Source organism: Microcaecilia unicolor, chromosome 7, assembly GCF_901765095.1.
Source record: "Microcaecilia unicolor chromosome 7, aMicUni1.1, whole genome shotgun sequence".
Lineage (NCBI taxonomy): Eukaryota > Metazoa > Chordata > Amphibia > Gymnophiona > Siphonopidae > Microcaecilia > Microcaecilia unicolor.
This window is the reverse complement of record NC_044037.1, coordinates 262,721,665-262,740,382: the sequence shown is the minus strand read 5'-3', so window position 1 is coordinate 262,740,382 and position 18,718 is coordinate 262,721,665. Positions and strand designations below refer to the sequence as shown.

Sequence of the window (18,718 nt, the reverse complement as noted above, 5' to 3'; positions counted from 1 at the left end):
AGGTGTCATATCATTAATTACTGGAAGCAGTGTTTTAGCTAAATCTGCTATTGCCATCCAAATTTTTATCAGGAGAAATATCTGCAGATCTATGTGAAAATAACCCAGATATGTTAGAAACAGCCTCTTCCAAGCCATAAGATCTTACTTGCTCAGCTTCTCCAGCAACTAATGTTGTTGGGCCAAATTCCTCTCAGGGAAGCAGACATTTCCAACCCTTGCACCGTCCGCAAGCATCATTAGATGAGAGAGACACTTCTCCTGATCTCCTGCCTGCATGGAATCCGATTTCGATTTGGCATAAGTGCACAACTGTTGGCATCAGCAACGATGGCTCACCTCGCGTCCTCACCACCTCCGACCAGGCTCCAGCTTTTCCTGCTCAGTGACTCCCGCCCTCGCGTCCGGAAACAGGAAATACATCAGAAGGTGGGACATTGAGCGGGAAGCTGGAGCCTGGAGGTGAGCCGTCGCGCTGCAACTGTCTGTTGTCGGGGGCAGGGCCGTCGCTGCCTGGGCTGGCTCGCTGGCATCGCTCAGTCGCCGAGGTCCGGGGAATCGGGAGCTGACAGCGGGCTCAGCGGGCCCAAGCCAGGGGTGGGCGCCACACTGGTGGTGGCGGGAGCGGAGTGGCTGAGCCACGGGAATGGGGATCATCTCAGGCGACTAAGGCGAGCAGCGGCGGAGGTCGGAGCGGAGGCATGAGTGAGGCAGAGTTGAGGCGCGCTGCGCAGGGCCCCCTTAGGCGCACCATGCGGGGCCCCCTTAGGCGTGGGGCCCTATGCGGTCGCCTTGGTTGCCTCTGCCTAAGACCGGCCCTGCTTGCCCTGATTATACCACTAGACCACCAGGGATTGTAAGGTAGACTCCTGCTCAGCTTAGAAGGAACAGTGGGTAAAAGTCTGGCACCCTTATATAGGTACAAGATCCACACTTAAATGCAATTCTATTAAGGGTTCTTGTCCTTTACAGAATAGCACTTAGTGCCTTTTTTCTGGTGCTTAATTTGGAGTGCAATTTATAGAATTCAGCCTGAGGTGCCTGGGTTATGTTCTAGAATACTAGCATAACCAGCTATCCATGTGCTTAAAATGTAAGTGCTTATAGTTATGTCTGTCATAGATATAGTGTAAGTGTATGCACCTAAGTGTGGCAGGGATTGCTCTGCCCTTGTGTAACCCCCTGCAAATACGTACTATTTAAGTTAATAGGGAATTTGCAGAATAGTACTTAGGCACCATACTAGCATTTAAATGCATAAGCCTGAAGATAAGTGCATAAATGCTAGTATTCCAAAAATGTATGCAAGTAGCACATGTGTAAATATGAGCACCTAGGTAATAGAATTATCCTTCATCTGTCTACCAGACTGGCTATTGCTGTAGGCAGAATGCTAGCCTTAGACCACCATTGGTCTGACCCAGCATGGAACTTCTTATGTTCCTGCAACACAAGCCCCGGAAGATGTTGGTTTTCTCTGTTGTATAAGTGATAAACGTGTTTGCCACTTATTCAGTTGAAAAGCTCTTGATTTTTCCAGAATTAGTGAAAAAAAAGTCAATTACTGTTCTGCCTGCACTTCCAGATTTCTCTTTAATCCTAAACTCTCTGTGCTCTCTTTTAAATTTGACATCCTTGTTACCCTCAAATCCCATGTAACTGTCAAAGATTTCTCTAATAATACTCTTGACATTTTAATATTTTTATCCTACTCAGCCATGCCAACAACTCTTATGTTAAATCTTCTTTGCCTGTTTTCAAGGTTATCCTGCCTTTGCTCTAAGTATTTAGTTGCTTATTCAATTATCTCAGCCCTTTCTTCTTTTTTTTAATAGAAACCTGTTCTGTCATTTATCTGCTCTTTTATGTTGATTTCATTTTGTTTTGCACTACATTTAAGCTCCTAAAACTCCTCTCTTAAGTCTGTGACTGCATCTGAGAAGTCTGCTCTGATTAATTTAAGCTTTGCATTAGAATGGCCATCTCTGAGCCTGACAATTGATACTCAGATGATTGCAGACTTCTTATCCCCCTCCCTATCCCCCCCACCACACTACTGGCACTAGCCTTTTAAAAAAATGTCTGCATCTGATGACATTCTCTGCTGAATTTAGCAATGTGGATGCATATATACCATTAAGATTGTCTTCTTCAAAATCCCACTACATCACAGGGCTGTATATTTGCTCTGTTTTCCTATTTGCCCTTTTATATAGCCATGTTGTCACAACGATTTTAAGTACATTGCTCAGGTCCACTCTCACTAGCAAGATGTGCACACTCTCTACTTAGATCACTGTGCCAAGCATGTCCAGCTTCAAGCTTTAGTTCCTGAAAATTAAAATTTTGGTTTTTTTCTGTTATAGATCTCTGGCAGCTGACAAAAATGTTGCCTATATCATGGCTGAGCAGGCAAAATATTTCATTGATGTGTTCCCTGGCCTTCTCAACCTGTCATTTGCAGGGAACTTTATAACAATTTGCCTATGTGTAAAGCTCAAGTAGGCACCTATTTTATAAAAGGCATATCAGCACCTATGTGTCTGTATAAAATACTAACACAAACAGGGCCGGATTCTATATAAGGCGCCATGAGTAGTGCGAGTTAAATTGTGTATGTGGCCAATTTATGCACACTACTCAACTGAGTAATGAGCCAATCAGTGATAATAATTGGCTAATAAGAACCAATTATCATCACCGATGGGCAACAATTGGAATTTATACGCACTTCTTTCTAAGCATATTCTAAAAAAAAGCACACAAATTCCAAGGTGCATAATTGGAAAGGGGGTGCGGCCATGAGAGGAGTGTAGGGGGCATCAATCAAATTTATGCACATTGTTATAGAATTTGCGGGAACATGCATACATTTAAATGTAGGTATTGACACTTGGGGCCCTGTTTACTAAGATGTACTAGCTTTTTTAGCGCATGCTTTAAAATTAGTGCAAGCTAAATGCTAGAGTCACCCATATGTTCCTATGGGTGACTTTAGTGTTTAGCGCGTGCTAAAAATTCTAGCACACTCTTAGCATGGCTTAGTAAATAGGACCCTAGGTTTTTAATGGCATAAATCACCACGCCTAAATATATGCACATTCCCCCAGCCTATGCACTATTCTATAAACCATGTCTTGCTATAGACGCAGTTCATAGAACAGCGCTATGTGCGTTATTTCAACATGCCTACATTTAGATGCCATTTACAGAATCTGGCCCATACTACAGAAATTGCAGGTTTAATGGACCCATATACATTTACAGCTGTTCAGAAGCAGGAGTAAATGTAAGCATGTGAAGCACATGAGATGTTTTTAACATACATAAATCACAAGTCCACCTGTGCTTCATCCAAAATCTACCCCTGAACACACTTACAACCAGCTTATGCGCAACAGCATGCACTCCTACTGATATGCATACTTCTAAATGCAGGATAATTTTTAAGAGGCTTTTTACACATACATACTGGCATATGCCCACTAAAGCCCTTATAACAGTGGTTTCCAAACCTTATCCTAGAGACACCGCCACTGCTTGAAAATCTGTCTTATGACTATTCATTGTTGATATCCTAAAAACCGGACTGGCTGGGGTGCCTCCAAAAACAGGTTTGGCAATCAGCACCTTATAACATTATCCTCTAAAACTATGATTCCAATGCAGGCCCTGCACCATCATCTGATACAGCACTTCATAAATCTAGTCCTGCAATATTCCTCATAATAATTTTTTATTGCTCAGTAGTGTACTCTGTTATTCAGATAGAATGCATTATTGCTTAATAGGAAAACTATTGATAAACAGCGTGCATTCTTAAGCAAGAATCTATACTTCAGAATAATAGTGCACACAATTGACAGTACAGGGAAAAAAAAGAAATGTTGACAATTCACTTGTTTCAAACGAATTTCCAACCCTAACTCCCACCATAATATAAATACATTTTCAAATCACACAAAAATGCAAACACCAGTACCTTAGCTTAAACTTCTAATGATGTCATATAAATGTATGTGTGTCTGTGTATCTCTCTCTGTATGTGCGTATATACACACACACACACACATATATATATATATATATATATATATATATATATTTCTTTCTCTCTCTCTTGATATAGATAGATAGATAGATAGATAGATAGATAGATAGATAGATAGATAGATAGATAGATAGATAGATAGATCCCAGTAAGCACTCTTTTTGCTTCTAAAGTTCTCAACACCTAATTCTTCCTGTGCCTTTATTTATTTATTTGTTACATTTGTACCCCACATTTTCCTACCTATTTGCAGGCTCAATGTGGCTTACATAATACCGTAGAGGCGTTCGCCAGTCGGTTGATAACAAATACAAGGTTGTATTGTGGTCGAATGAGGTAGGTGTGTGTCAGGCACCATGAAGGTCGAAGGGAATGAAGATTGTATATTTATATATTTAGATGCTGTGAGTTTGATTCCAGAAAAAGTAAGAGTTTAAGAACTTTTAAAAGAGCTTTTGAACAGAACCAATGATAACTTATTTATGTATTAGTGATGGGAGATTCCATGGTGTCTAATGATGAGTGCCAGTTTGGGTTTACACTGGTATTGTATAATAGCACTTAGGCACATAGATGCTGTTACACAGTGCGTTTTTTCTAGTGAAAAAGGTGCTGGTATTCAAATGCCACCCTTCAGGAATGGGGTGATCACTGAGAGACCCACCCCACAATAGCCAGGCCCCCTGCAACCAGTCACAGAATCTATGACAAGTCAGAATTGGTGTGTAGAGCCTGAGCTCTTTCATTAAAAGTTGGGGTCCATGGGTCATTTTTAGCAGACAATGGAAGTGTCGATACTCAGTACCCCCTCAAAATAGCCCTGCTAAAGAATGACAAGATTCCATGCAGAATTTCAAAGAGTAGCAATATTCCATATAGAACCCCAAAGAATAGCAAGATTCTGGAATCCTAGTGTTACAGAATTGGTACTCAGCATTCCTAAATAGAGGTGCGAGTTATAAAATGCTTCATGTCTGTCTAGGTGTGAGTGTATTACAGAGCCATGTGCTAAGCATAAGGGTGGGAGAAAAAAAAAAACACATATATGACAGGACAAAGGGGCAAAAGCAGACTGAGTTTCTGTCAATATCCCACAAAACTAAGGTTTAAAATGTATTTAATATCTGTGGGTCTAGACAGCCTGCTAGTGCACACTCGAGTCATAATAAAATAACCCAAAGCATGCAGGCAAGACAGATTGTGTACCTTCCTCTGTCTGTTATCTACTACTGTAATAAATTCTAAGAGGTCAATAATCACAATGATTTAAGCAGGCAGGAGTCTGCTTAAATCATACTCTGCAGGCTGGCTGCTATATTCATTGACACTAACTGACCATTTTAAGTCCGGCATGAGAGGGGCTTTCTGGGGATAGAACAGGGGAGGAGCCAGGTGTTATGGGGGTCCAGGCAATATTCAGTAACAGTGCCAGTACCCACATAGGTAACTGGGCATATTCAAAGTTGTTATCATCGTTGATGATACGTTGAAACCCTTTGCTCAGTGTGCGGTTGTCACGTTTTCAAAGCTGGAACTAGGTTTGTGAGCCCTTGGGCCACTGCAGAGGAGCGGCAGTGGCAGGCAAAACCACACCACACAGGGATAAGTCAGAACTCTGACAGGGCCAGCAAGCCTTCACCTGCACTTAGCCACCGTTCCTCAGGAGTTGAGCCCCTAAGTGCAGTTAGCCGGCAGGACTTACTAGACAAGGCTGGAACTGGATTCCAGCAGGATACACACAGAGACTAGAGCACACAGGGAGGCAGGCAGAAAACTAGACTAGGACTTACAGACAGACAAGGGACAGATCTGAAAGCTGCAAGCAGCCACTGAAACAGGGAACAAACACAGATAGATAAGAGACAGAACTAAAAGCTGCCAGGCAGCCACTAAACAAGAAACACAGACAACCTAGCACTAGACCAATACATACACACAAGAGCAAGACTGGTAAACAAGCAATACAGTGAACAAGCAGTACCTAACACAAAGCTACACGAAGACTAAACTAGAATCAGGCAGGGAACTAGAGCAAGAAACTAAACTAGGCAGGAGTGCACAAGCACTAACATACCAGGGCCTTAGACGATGCAAAGGCAAAGGCAGAGAGGTTCCAAATGGCTAATAAGCCCAGCAGCAACTGAGGCTCAGCTGCAGCAATCACCAGGCCGCTACGGGAGCTGTGCAGGGTCAAACAAGACAGACAAATCTGGCAGCATGGAAGATCCGGACTGGACTAGGCTAAAATCTGGAACGGGTGATAGTCCATAGCAGCCACCGGTACTGGCCACCAGAGGGCGAAGTGAGCACAGACGTAACAGCGGCGGCTAAAAAGCAAATAGAATGTTAGGTATTATTAGGGAAGGAATGGAAAACAAAAATGAGGATGTTATAAAGCCTTTGCATCGCTCCATGGTGCGACTGCATCTTGAATATTTTGTGCAATTCTGGTCACCGCATCTCAAAAAAGATTAGAAAAGGTACAGAGAAGTGCATTGAAAATGATAAAGGGGATAGCACTTCCCTGTGAGAAAAGGCTAAAGTGGCTAGGGCTCTTCAGCTTGGAGAAAAGACTGCTGAGAGGAGATATGACAGAGGTCTATAAAATAATGAGTGGAGTGGAACAGGTAGACGTGAATCGCTTGTTTACTCTTTCCAAAAATACTAGGACTAGGGGGCATGAATGAAGTTTCAAATTAGTAAATTTAATACGAATCAGAGAAATATTTCTTCACTCAATGTGTAATTAAACTCTGGAATTTGTTGCCAGAGAATGTATTAAAACAGTTAGATTAGCGGGGTTTAAAAAAATGTTTGGATAGTTTCCTAAAAGAAAAAAAATCCATAAGCCATTATTAAAATGGAGAAAATCCATTGCTTATTTTGGGGTTAAGCAGCATAAAATGTATTGTCCTGTTTTGGGATCTTGCTAGGTACTTGTAACCTGGATTGGCCACTGTTAGAAACAGGATGCTGGGCTTGATGGACCCTTGATCTGTATCAGTATGGCAATACTTATGTAGGTCTGCATAAATAACAGTCTTAACTTTGTTCGGTTAGCCATGCAGTTGCCAGAACTGAAGTGCATAAGATTGTGGCTAGAGGTTACAGCAGCCATGCTGGACAGGGGTGAATGGGTATTGCTTCTGCCCTTTCCCTGCTAGACTACCATAGATCAGATCAGTAGGCCTAGGGGCTACAGGGGGTGGGGGATGCCAAGGTCAAATTCTGGCTGTTCCATCCCTGCTGGGTGAAAGCTTTATAGCACTACACAGATGGACTGTCACTGGAATTTGAAGTTTTTTCCTCTCATTGATTTTTATCTTTTCAAATATCACACTTTCATTCAGGAATAGTGGAGTTTTTTTGATTCAAGCCCAGGTGACCCCTGAGGAAGGCTTTGAGCCAAAACACAGCCCATGTGGGGTCATTTGGGTTACCTCTTCAAGACCGTATGGATTATTGTTTATGTTATCTGACCAATAAACTCCTTTTATTTGACCTGAGCGACTTGGAATTTCTCCTTCCACCTCCCTTTTTTTGTTGCTTGGAGATTACTTGTGGAAGTTGTGTGGACCCTCTTTTGTTTGGGTGGCCAATACGGAAGCTAGACTGACGAGGATGTAACACAAAAATTGAGGGGCCCTTTTACTAAGGCGAATAGGTGCCTAAGCACGTACAGCATGCGTCAAATTAGAACTACTGCCCGACTACCACGTGCTGAGAGCGGTAATTCTAATTTTCACACATGTCCAAAATGCGCGGCAGAAAATAATTTCTATTTTCTACTGTGTGGCGCTAACCAGGCGGTAATCAGCAGTGTACGCATGCTCACGATTACCACCCAGTTAATGCGTGAGTCCTTACCGCTAAGTCAATGGATGGCAGTTAGGTCTCAGGGCCAAAATGGACACATGCCAATTTTTATTTTGCCGCACATCCATTTTCATCCAAAACAAAAAAGTCTTTTTTGCAGGCACGCTGAAAAATGGACCTGCATCCAAAACACACGCCTACACCAGCATAGGCCATTTTTCGGCACGGATTAGTAAAAGGACCCCTGACTCAGCATAAGTAAAGAAGTTGGTCAAAAACAACCTTTTCAGTCAGCTTGGAAAGAAATGGTAGTCAAAACTGGGCAGTAGCTAGATGGTAAAGCTGGATCTAGAGCAGACTTCAACACCGGCAAACCGTTGCAACTTTCCAAGTGGGTGGAACAGAACCCTCAGACAAACTGAGTGCCCAGCTTATACACCAGTGGGAAAAGACTAAGGTTGGAAATCTTCAACCAACCTGGAGGGACAAGATCTAACTTTGATAGGATCATCTTTAAAACAGTAGCATGCTGCATCAGTTTGAAGGAACACTAAGATTTTGAGTTAGGTTCAAGGAGGGTACTGATAGCTGTCTAGAGACTCCATTCAGCACTGTATGTAACTGGAAAGCTATATATATATTTTTTTTTTATTTGTACCCCGCGCTTGCCCACTCATGGCAGGCTCAATGCAGCTTAGGTACTTATTTGTACCTGGGGCAATGGAGGGTTAAGTGACTTGCCCAGAGTCACAAGGATCTGCCTGTGCCTGCAGTAGGAATCGAACCCAGTTCCCCAGGACCAAAGTCCACCACTCTAACCACTAGGCCACTCCTCTACTCACAACCTCCCAGCCTCTTCCATAGTAAGATGGTAGGCGAACAGCCGTGATGCCAATATGAGCAAGTCACCATGGAGACGATGGGATTGTGTTTGCAATGTTACACTGGGAAGCAAAGCAAAGCAGCTAGAGATCATGACAATTCATCATGGAAATTACTTCCCTGGGTAACTAGCTTATTTGGGTGGTTAAAAATGTAGGGCCTGATATTCAACCATGGCAGTCAGTGGTTAAGAAAACCAACAACTGCCTCAGTTAAAATAAAACTGGCTGTCCTAGCTTTATCTGGTTATTGATCTGAAAGTGGCCACTAACCAGATAACCTCTGACTCTGCTCAAGCTCCACACACCACGGACCACCCCAGCACTGTGTGGAGAAGGAGTCAGAAGGGATATTCAGCGACACCATCCAGTTAGTGCTGCTAAACATTCCATTCACCAACATTGATCCATTTAGCAACTCATTCTAACTTGATAATTCCCTTTGAATATCACTCCTATACAATTTAACATATCACTGCATTTCTTCACACTAAATTGTCAAGGGCTTTTCATGAAAAACCTTTAGCAGGAGCGTGATCGCCAATTGCAGGCACATTTGGCCAAGGTACAGGGTAGCAGCATGCATTTCACCAGTGACATCTGAAGTAGTTAGAATGCTACACATGAATACATCTCCTGATGACACACTGGTGGCAGCTGGTAAGGATATTAATTCATTAGCACATATTTGGCTCATTAGTGTGCCTTTATTTTATTTAAAATTTAGTGGTACTAAATTGATTAAACATGTGTCAGCCTATGAATTTATGAATGTTAAGTCAATTAGTACATATCAAAAAGTAATAAAGCACATTAATTTTTGTTCTTTTTATTAAATGAATGTCTGAAACAAACTGGAGAAAACCTCTGAAAATCAGAATGAAAGCTCAAATGAACCAAAAACTTTTGTTCCCTGCTTATCTCTAGCAGACCAAAAAGGCATCTGTAGGTACTCTTTCCTTCCCACCATCGCTATTGTGCTCGGTGCTGCCATGTTTTCAAAATAGATGCCGAGACCTACTGTGGCAGTCACTTGGGTCTCAGCAGCCATTTTTAAAACACGGCATTGCCACCAGGCAGAGTAGCAACAGCACTTAGCTGGTTAAGTGCCGCTGAATATTAGCAACTTCCCTAACCAAGCTATTTAACCGGTCAGCGGTCAGCTAATTCACTTTGAATATCGGGCATATATTTTAATTTTAATCTTGTTGTAAAGTGATTTCATTTTATAGCAATGTTTTTATGTTTCAGTTTGTTTTTATGTTGAATTTTTATGTGTTCATGTTATATTCCACTGAAATATCTTTGATTGGCAGACTATAGATTTCAACTAAACCAAACTATGAAGCATACTAATAAACTTGTTAATTCATCAGTTAGTGTGCTTTAAATCAATTTATTGTATCTTTTAAGATACACTAATGAATCAAATGCACACAAATTAATTCACATCTCTAATATTCACATCTCTATTATTCACTTTCGGGATGACAATGTCCAACGTGGTCTTCTTGAACTCAGCTGCTTAGACAAGTTCCTGGAGGAAAGTCCATAGTCTGCTACTGAGACCGACATGGGGAAGCCACTGCTTGCCCTGAGTTTGGTAGAATAGAATCTTGCTACCATTTGGGTTTCTTCTAGGTATATGTGACCTGGATTGGCCACCATTGAAAACAGGATACTGGGCTATGAGGAGTATTGGTTTGATATTCAGCCCTTAAGTGGCCAGGTTTAACACATAAATGGGACCAAATAAAGGTCTGTCCTATTTTTATGTGGAAACTCATGGCCACTGAAATGATGACTATTGACTTAAGTGGCTATGTCTTAACCAGCTTAAAAATAACATAATATTCAAAGCCAAAGCCCACACAGGTCCCAGCTTTGAACATCCAGGAATTATGCCATCAATGGTGAGCAAAATGCTCTCCATCCGATGGCTGAATATTGACCCCAAAGTAAATAAAGATTCATAAAATTCATAAAATCTCAATTGCACATGGAAGAAATAGCAATTGAAAATGATGTGGTCATCTTCTGAACAGCATTAGTAGAAAAATATGTCAATAAATTCTGCTGACTAAAATGAATCAGTTATGAAGGTTCATAGAAAGAAGTCAAGGAAGATAAATCAACAGTGGCGATACCAAATTAATTTTATGAACCACCAACAAAATACTGACTGTGATATTTTACTGGGAGTCAATAAAGATCCTGAATTCTTAGGGAAACATGATCTATCTTGGTTAGGACGAAGATGATTGCATTTTGTGCTATTTGTTGTATCGCCTTATTTGGAAGAGCAAAGTACATCACACTGAAATAGTCAAAAATGGCAAAGGGAAGGTTTGGACAACCAGCCAAATATACTCCTAACCAGTAATATTTCAGACTCCTAACCAATTTCAATATTAAAAACTAGGAAAAAATGCCCGTTTCTGAGCGGAATGAAACGGGCGCTAGCAAGGGGCCCCCTCCCTCCGTCCCTCGAAGCTACTTGCCTTGTTCGCTGTAGGCCGTTTCGGCCCTCAAGTGTCAATAGCTCCGCCCTCGACGTCATGACGTTTTGACGCGTCATGACGTTTTGACGCGAGGGCGGTGCAGACACTCCAGGGCACACCGGATATCTCGGGCGCCTCAACTTCCGTGGAGGCTTCAGAACGTTGAGGTTGCCTTTTATATATATAGATATGGCATACAAAACTTTCAAAACGTGGGGTCAAAAAAACAATCTTGAGTCCAAGCTATATATGATTATTCATGCTCCAACTTTCAGTAATTGAGTGTTAAGCCATTACTGAGAGCCATTTTTAAATACCAGTAAAATTACAATCAATGAAGTAGAGGAAAGCCATTTTGTTTTTACCAAAAAGAAGAAAAGAGTAGTCTATTAAAACCTGACATTTCATTAAACATATCAAAGCAAAGCAAACTGAAATGAAAAACAAAACTGGAGGTTCCACACCCTCACTGACAAAAATTTAAACACATACACCCAGCTGGGTGAAGATCTCAGGAGTCATAGATGATTATTATTGTTACATTTGTATCCCACATTTGCCCACCTTTTGCAGGCTCAATGTGGCTTACATAATACCGTTAACGGTGTTAGCCGATTACGGTCTGAAAAAATACATAGTATGAATGAATTCAAAGTGATACTGAAGTATAATGAGGTATATGTATGGTAGGAAACAGTTGGATATTAGGAATTAACCAGTTGCTATACCCAGTAAAACTCAAAGGTCCGAAAGAAAAGTAGAACAAAGGTTAAAATAAGTCCTTACCTGGGAGATGTGCCATCTGCTTCCAGCAAGAATCCCTGTAGCCAAACACAAGAGTTTTGGGGGAGGGGTAGCTGGAAACAGGATATGAGAGAGAGGCTCAGTAGGCAGCATGGGAAGGAAGCTGCATCAACTGGCAGATGTAGTGCAAGAGCCTGTTTTGCCTCAGGTGGGAAAGGTACTAAGCTAATCACCATGGTAGCTCAAGGAAAGGAATGTGGCTGGAAACACTTTAGCAGGGCTAACAGCCAATATAAGAAGGAACTGCCAAGGAGAGAAAAGAGAGGAGAGGACTAGCTGAAAACTCCTGGGTTACTGATAGTCCCAAAAGAAATAAAATGACCCGATGCAGGTAAAGACTAAGATTGGTGGACTAGGGAAAAGTCTGGAACTAAAAAAGTCTAGGGAGAAAAGGGGTTAGAATTGCCCTGTATTTTGAATAGGGTGTGGAGCTGCCCTAGAGTAGAAAGGGGGTTTGGAGTTGCCCTGGGTTGTAAAAGGAGTTTAAGTACTGCCCTTAGTTGGAAAAAGGGGAGAGTTGTTTGGGGAACTGCTCGTAGCCCTGAGGTAACCTAGCTAGAAGCTTTGGGACTAGTAAATATGAGACAAGAGTAACGTGGAGGGGGATAATCGAACACAAACACCCATCTCCATGGGTGTCTATGTCCGAAAACAGGTATGTGAAGAGGCGGGACAGACCGTATTTTCGAAAAAGATGGGCGTCCATCTTTCGTTTCGAAAATACGGTTTGGACGGACCAAATGTCATGGATCTGGTCCTTTCTGAGATGGGCGTTTTTTTTTTTTTAAGCGATAATGGAAACTAAAAACACCCAGCTCAGAAATGTCCTAATCCAAGCCATTTGGTCGTGGGAGGGACAAATGTACAACACTACCATAGCTCTTAGGGGTGAAGGGGGCAACTACATGTGGGTATAGTGGGTTTTAGAGGCCTCACATTTACCACCACAAGTGTTACGGGTGGGGAGGATGGGCCTGGGTCTGCCTGCCTGAAGTGCACTGCAGTACCCACTAAGAGTACTCCAGGGTCAGGACTTGTTGCTGGTGTATAACCTTGGCACAGCAGTTCACACCTGAAGACTAATCTCGCTGAAAACGTCCTTTATTTGAATAAAGCACCTTTACTCACAGTTAACTGCAGTTCAGAGGTTGTGCCCCACTGGCAACGAGTCTCCCTGGTACTGAGATTAGCAGTAGGTCCGAGCTAGCAGAATGGTGTACAATGCCCTCTTTCAGCAACGTTCAAGGTAAGAACTAAGTGCTGTAAAGTGGCTAACACATGAAAGGGATCTAAAAGTGTCTTACACAAATGGTCACTACCTCATGGACAACCAGAAACAAAACAGGGCACTCTCTGACCCAGTAAGCAGAGGGAAAAGCACCATGGGAGTAGAGCCTACCAACTACCAACATCATGAGCATTTAACACAAGCAAGTGGAATCATGGAGCCCAAAACCCTACACTCACCACAATGCATTGCTGATGTGACTCTGCAGTGCCCTTAACAGAAAAGGTGTCACACTCACCCGAGACCCACATCAGAACCAGGGAAAGGCTGTCAGAGGATAGAACACATTCTGCTGTCATGGAGATGGGTATGGCATTTGAGGCTGGCATACAGGCTGGCAAAAAAAGTTTGTAAAGTGTTTTTTTTTTGGTGGGAGGGGGTTAGTGACCATTGGGGGAGTCAAGGTGGTCATCTGGTCAGTTGGGGCACTTTTTGGGGACTTGGATCTGAAAAAAAAGGGTCCAAATAAAACGGACCAAATTCTCGTCAAAAACGCCCTTCTTGTTTCGATTATCAGCTAAAGATGCCCATCTCTCCTCGGCCGATAACCACGCCCCAGTCCCACCTTCACCACGCCTCCAACACGCCCCCGTGATCTTTGTTCGTCTCCATGATGGACTGCAGTTGAGGACGCCAAAAATCGGGTTTCGATTATACCGATTTGGGCGCCCATGGGAAACGGACGCCCATCTCCCGATTTGGGTCGAAATATGGGCGTCTTTCTCTTTCGAAAATAAGATGGATTGTAACGTGGAGGGGCATAATAGGCTGTCGCCGGCGAAATAGATCGCCGGAGATCTATTTTGGCGGCGGCGCAACAGCTGGCCGGAACCGTATTATCGAAAAAGATAGCCGGCCATCTCTTTTTCGATAATATGGTTTCGCCCAGCCAAATGCCAGAGTTCGCCGGGTTTGAGATCACCCGTTTTGTTTTTCAGCGATAATGGAAAAAAATGCCGGCCATCTCAAACCCGGCGAAATCCAAGGCATTTGGTCGTGGGAGGAGCCAGCATTTGTAATGCACTGGTCCCCCTCACATGCCAGGGCACCCTAGGGGGCACTTCTAAAAACGTTTAAAAAATACAAAAAAACTCCCAGGTGCATAGCTCCCTTACCTTGGGTGCTGAGCCCCCCAAATCCACCCCAAACCCACTCCCCACAACTCTACACCATTACCATAGCCCTTATGGGTGAAGGGGGGCACCTACATGTGAGTACAGTGGGTGTTGGGGGGGTTTGGAGGGCTCAACACTTAGCACCACAAGTGTAACAGGTAGGGGGGGATGGACCTGGGTCTGCCTGCCTGAAGTGCATTGTACCCATTAAAAACTGCTCCAGGGACTTGCATACTGCTGTCAGGGAGCAGGGTATGACATTTGAGGCTGGCATAGATGCTGGCAAAAAAAGTGATTTTTATTTTTTTCGTGTGGTCATCTGGTCAGTTGGGGCACCTTTTTGAGGCTTGGTCATGAAAATAAAAGGACCAAGTAAACCCGGCGAAATACTGCTTAACACCAGGTTTTTTTTCTATTATCCGCGAAAGCCGTCTATCTGGTAGCCACGCCCATGCCCGCCCATGTCCCGCCTTCGCTTCGCTGGCGACACGCCCCTTTGAACCTTCACCAGCGAAGCAACGGGAAAGCGGCGATGCTGTCAAAAATGAAGCTTTCGATTATACCGATTTCGCCGCTTTTACGAGATCGCCGGCCATCTCCTGATTTATGTCGGAAGATGGCCGGCGATCACTTTCGAAAATAAGCTGGATAGTAACGCAGTAGTTGACTGCAGAAAAAGACCTGCACGGTCCATCCAGTCTGCCCAACAAATAGAGTAATTGAAGATGGTGTGTTTAAAGGGAACCTTGTATGTTATATAAGGTATTCCTTACAAGCTTGTAACAAGGAGTATGGGTCTAGTTGACTTTCTATTATATAACTGTGTTGGGAAACCATGAAATACTTTTGTTGCATTATGTTACCCTCTGGAAGGTGAATGGAGCAGCACTGAGAAATACTGGGAAACATGTTATACCTAGAATAAATGGTATTTGTTTTTTTAAACCATGTGAAAGTTTGGATATTCACTAGGCAGCTGCCTAAGCCACTGGGTGGTTGATACTTGAGAGATTAAAGTAGCTGGCAGGGAAGCTCAACCATAGTAGAAAGGGATTCCCTCAGGACCAGCCTTCTCTGCTACAGAAAGGCAGACTCTATACAGGCAGTCCCTGGCTCCAGAAAAAGTGTTAGGACTGGGACCAGCACTAGGGTGCCCCCTCGTGGTGACAATTGTGATAATTAGAGGGTGTACTTTGCCGTAGACAGGCCACTAGAGGGAGCTCTGCCAGTAAAGGGCTTGCTTAGATATGGAGGGGCCACCAGAGGGAGATTTGCCAGTAAAGGGCCTGCATAGATATGGAGGGGCCACCAGATGGAGCTTTTCCTTGCATAGGAGAGTCTAACACCAAGAAGGCTGTAGGAAGTAGTCTTGCCTTTTTAGGTTAAGGCTAGGAGGACTCGTTAAAGAGAAGAAGGAGTATTTTCATTTTAAAGGAGCAAGCTCAAGCTAAGAAAGTTCTAGACCCATCTGGAATCAGGAGGAGGGGCCCAGAAAGGGTAGGGTTGGGTATTAGTAGCCTCATAAAAAGCACTCCCTAGAAGAAATAAGTCAAAAGGGAGGGGAGCCCGAAGGAGAAGGATGAAGTCCTACCGATAACCTGAGAGAATGGCCAGAGCAGGCTGAGAACCCTAGGATATGGATCCCAAAGGAAGAGCCAGGGAAGTTAGAGGAGAGGCTGACCAGAGCAGATTGAGTACCCTGGGGCATGGACCCCAAAGGAGGAGCCAGGGGAGCTGGACTACAACAAGAAGGTGCTTACCTTAAAGACTTTAAGGAAGAGGAGTTTTTCCAATGTCTTTGTGTTAGAAGATGCCAATGTAGAGAAAACATTGGGTTAATTTGAGACTGGAATTAAAAGCCATGGGGTGGAGGACCGGAACGTAAGATCACACTGAGATAGAGTACTGTCCAAGGAGAGGTGGCTGTTAGACTGAGACCCCAGCTCTCCACTAAGAGGGGCTCAGTTCAATGTTACCTGAATGAGAACTGTGTTAAAGGGCGGACAACCCCACATTAGTGCTTGGAAAAGATTAATCATAGGGCTGAATTTGCATAAGGTCAAGTACTGATGAGTGCCTAACTTGCGTATCATCTATAGCCCTCTATCCAATTACGTTTTTTCACCCAGGAAAACTGTGAATATTCAAGGAAGTACAAAACTCATGATTGCTTGAGGAAAGGAGAATCCTGCCTAAAAGACAGCCCAAGGCGGAGGGGAGGAGGGGTTGTTGGATAAAGTCACCCTAAGCGAGAGGGGGGCCTGGTAAGCGCCAGTGTTGGAAGTGGTTGTCTCTGAGCCATTTTTCCTACAGGCAAGCTCTAAGTATGTATGAGCCTTGGGTCACGTGAAGGGTAGCTGTCATTCCTATTGGGCACAAGGCCCTGTGACACAATAAAGGAATGCTGATAGATTTGTTCATAGAGTTGTAAGTATTGTAAGTATGCCATACAATGTAGTTATAAAAATTAGCAATACCAACCTGTTTTTGTACAATTTGAGTGAGTTTCATCGCTGAAGTCACCACAGTCATTGTCATCATCACATACCCAGTGTTTTGGAATACATCTGCCACTGAAACATCTGAACTGATTGTAAGTACAAGAGTGAGAACAACCCAATTCATCACTGTCATCGCCACAGTCATTATCTGAAAAAAAATGCATTTAAAAATTTTTATATAATTTAATTTAGACACTTATATTCCACATTAACAGAAAACAAGCTTGCAGTTGATTACAAACAAGTTCAAATATAACAATACAGACCATTTCAACCTAACAATTTAGAAAATGTACATAAACAATAGTAAAACTGCAGTCATATATAAATCAAATAAAATACAATTAAAGCATTCAATTAAACAACCAGTATCTACTAAATAAAAACTTTCCAAAAAGCCAACGGCCTGCTATTCAAAGTGACTTAACTGGGTAGGAGAAGCTCCTGTCCTGTTAAGGCACTTGTGACTACTTAAGTGGTGATACTCATCAGCATTTAATCACACAGTGCTACCGAAGATCATCACAAACTACCCCTGCACTTTCCTGTTAGTACTAGGGCGGTCTCTGGGTCGAGCTTGGGCAGAACCTCTGAGATGCTGAGACTTAACCAGTTAGTGGCCATATTCAACCTGATAACTGGTTAAAGTGGCTGTTCTAACACAAAGCTAACCAGATACCAGTCTAAATATTGGTTAGTGCCTGGTTAACTTCCAACTTGTAGTATCAGCCTTTCTGGCACCTCCATCCCTCCATCCATGATCCCAATCATCCTTCCCTTCCATCCCCTAAAGCTAATACCCCATGGCTGCAGCTAGAAGTCATGGTAACTTTATAACCCCTGCCATGACCCCATCCAGCCCCTAAAGTTAGTACCCCAAAACCGCAGCTCTAACAGGCCCTTTGGATCCCACTGGACCCCCAGGTGCCCTCAAGGGTTGAGTGGGTGGCGGGGGATCGGTCAGCCCTTTTGAACTTCAGAGGTAGGATGGAGAAGAGATTTAGATCATGGAGGTGGGGGTGGGGGAAATCAGAGGAGCAGAGGGCACCAACCTGCACCCTTTATGCAGGGCCCGAAGGAATATCTACTGGGACCCACATTAGATATGACAGCCAGCACAACTTTAATTAGCCCTGGATATAAAATGCTCATTCCCAAATATGACCCAGCATTGAATATCTAGAGCTAATTCTGTCCCTGGGTTTAATATCGGTCAGCAACCTTTTGAGGCTTGCTTAAATTCCCTATGAGAAGAGAGAGATGTTATAGTGGGTGGTAATGAAATTCAGCTTTCCCTTTGCTTTCTTAGATGTCGCTGTACACAGAACAGAGGTTTTCAATGTATCATCAGTGATGACTCCTAGATCTTTTTCCTGGGCGGTGACACTTAATCTGGAACCTTGCATCACATAGCTATATTTTGGGTTCTTCTTTCCCACATGCATCATTTTGCACTTGTTCAAATTAAATGTCATCTGCCATTTGGATGCCCAGTCTCCCAGTCTTGTAAGCTCCTCTTCCAATTTTTCACAATCCTCCTGCGATTTAACAACTTTGAATAACTTTTGGTCTTCAGCAGATTTAATTACCTCACTAGTTATTCCCATCTCTACATCATTTATACATATGTTAAAAAGTATAGGTCCCAGTACAGACCCCTGACGGACCCCACTATCTATTCATCACCATTTAGAATACTGACTATTCAACCCTACTCTCTGTTTTCTATCTTTTAACTAGTTTTTAATCCGCCATAGGACA

The 18,718-nt window shown here is 43.1% G+C and overlaps 1 protein-coding gene across 1 annotated transcript in view; it reads right to left on the bottom strand.

Moving 5' to 3' along the window:
* The window catches only part of LRP1B (LDL receptor related protein 1B), a 1,639,960-nt gene that overhangs the window by 898,440 nt on the left and 722,802 nt on the right, over window positions 1-18,718 (bottom strand). The window contains 1 exon segment of the mRNA XM_030210865.1: window positions 16,938-17,105. Within this exon segment, the coding sequence (XP_030066725.1) occupies window positions 16,938-17,105 (168 nt within the window).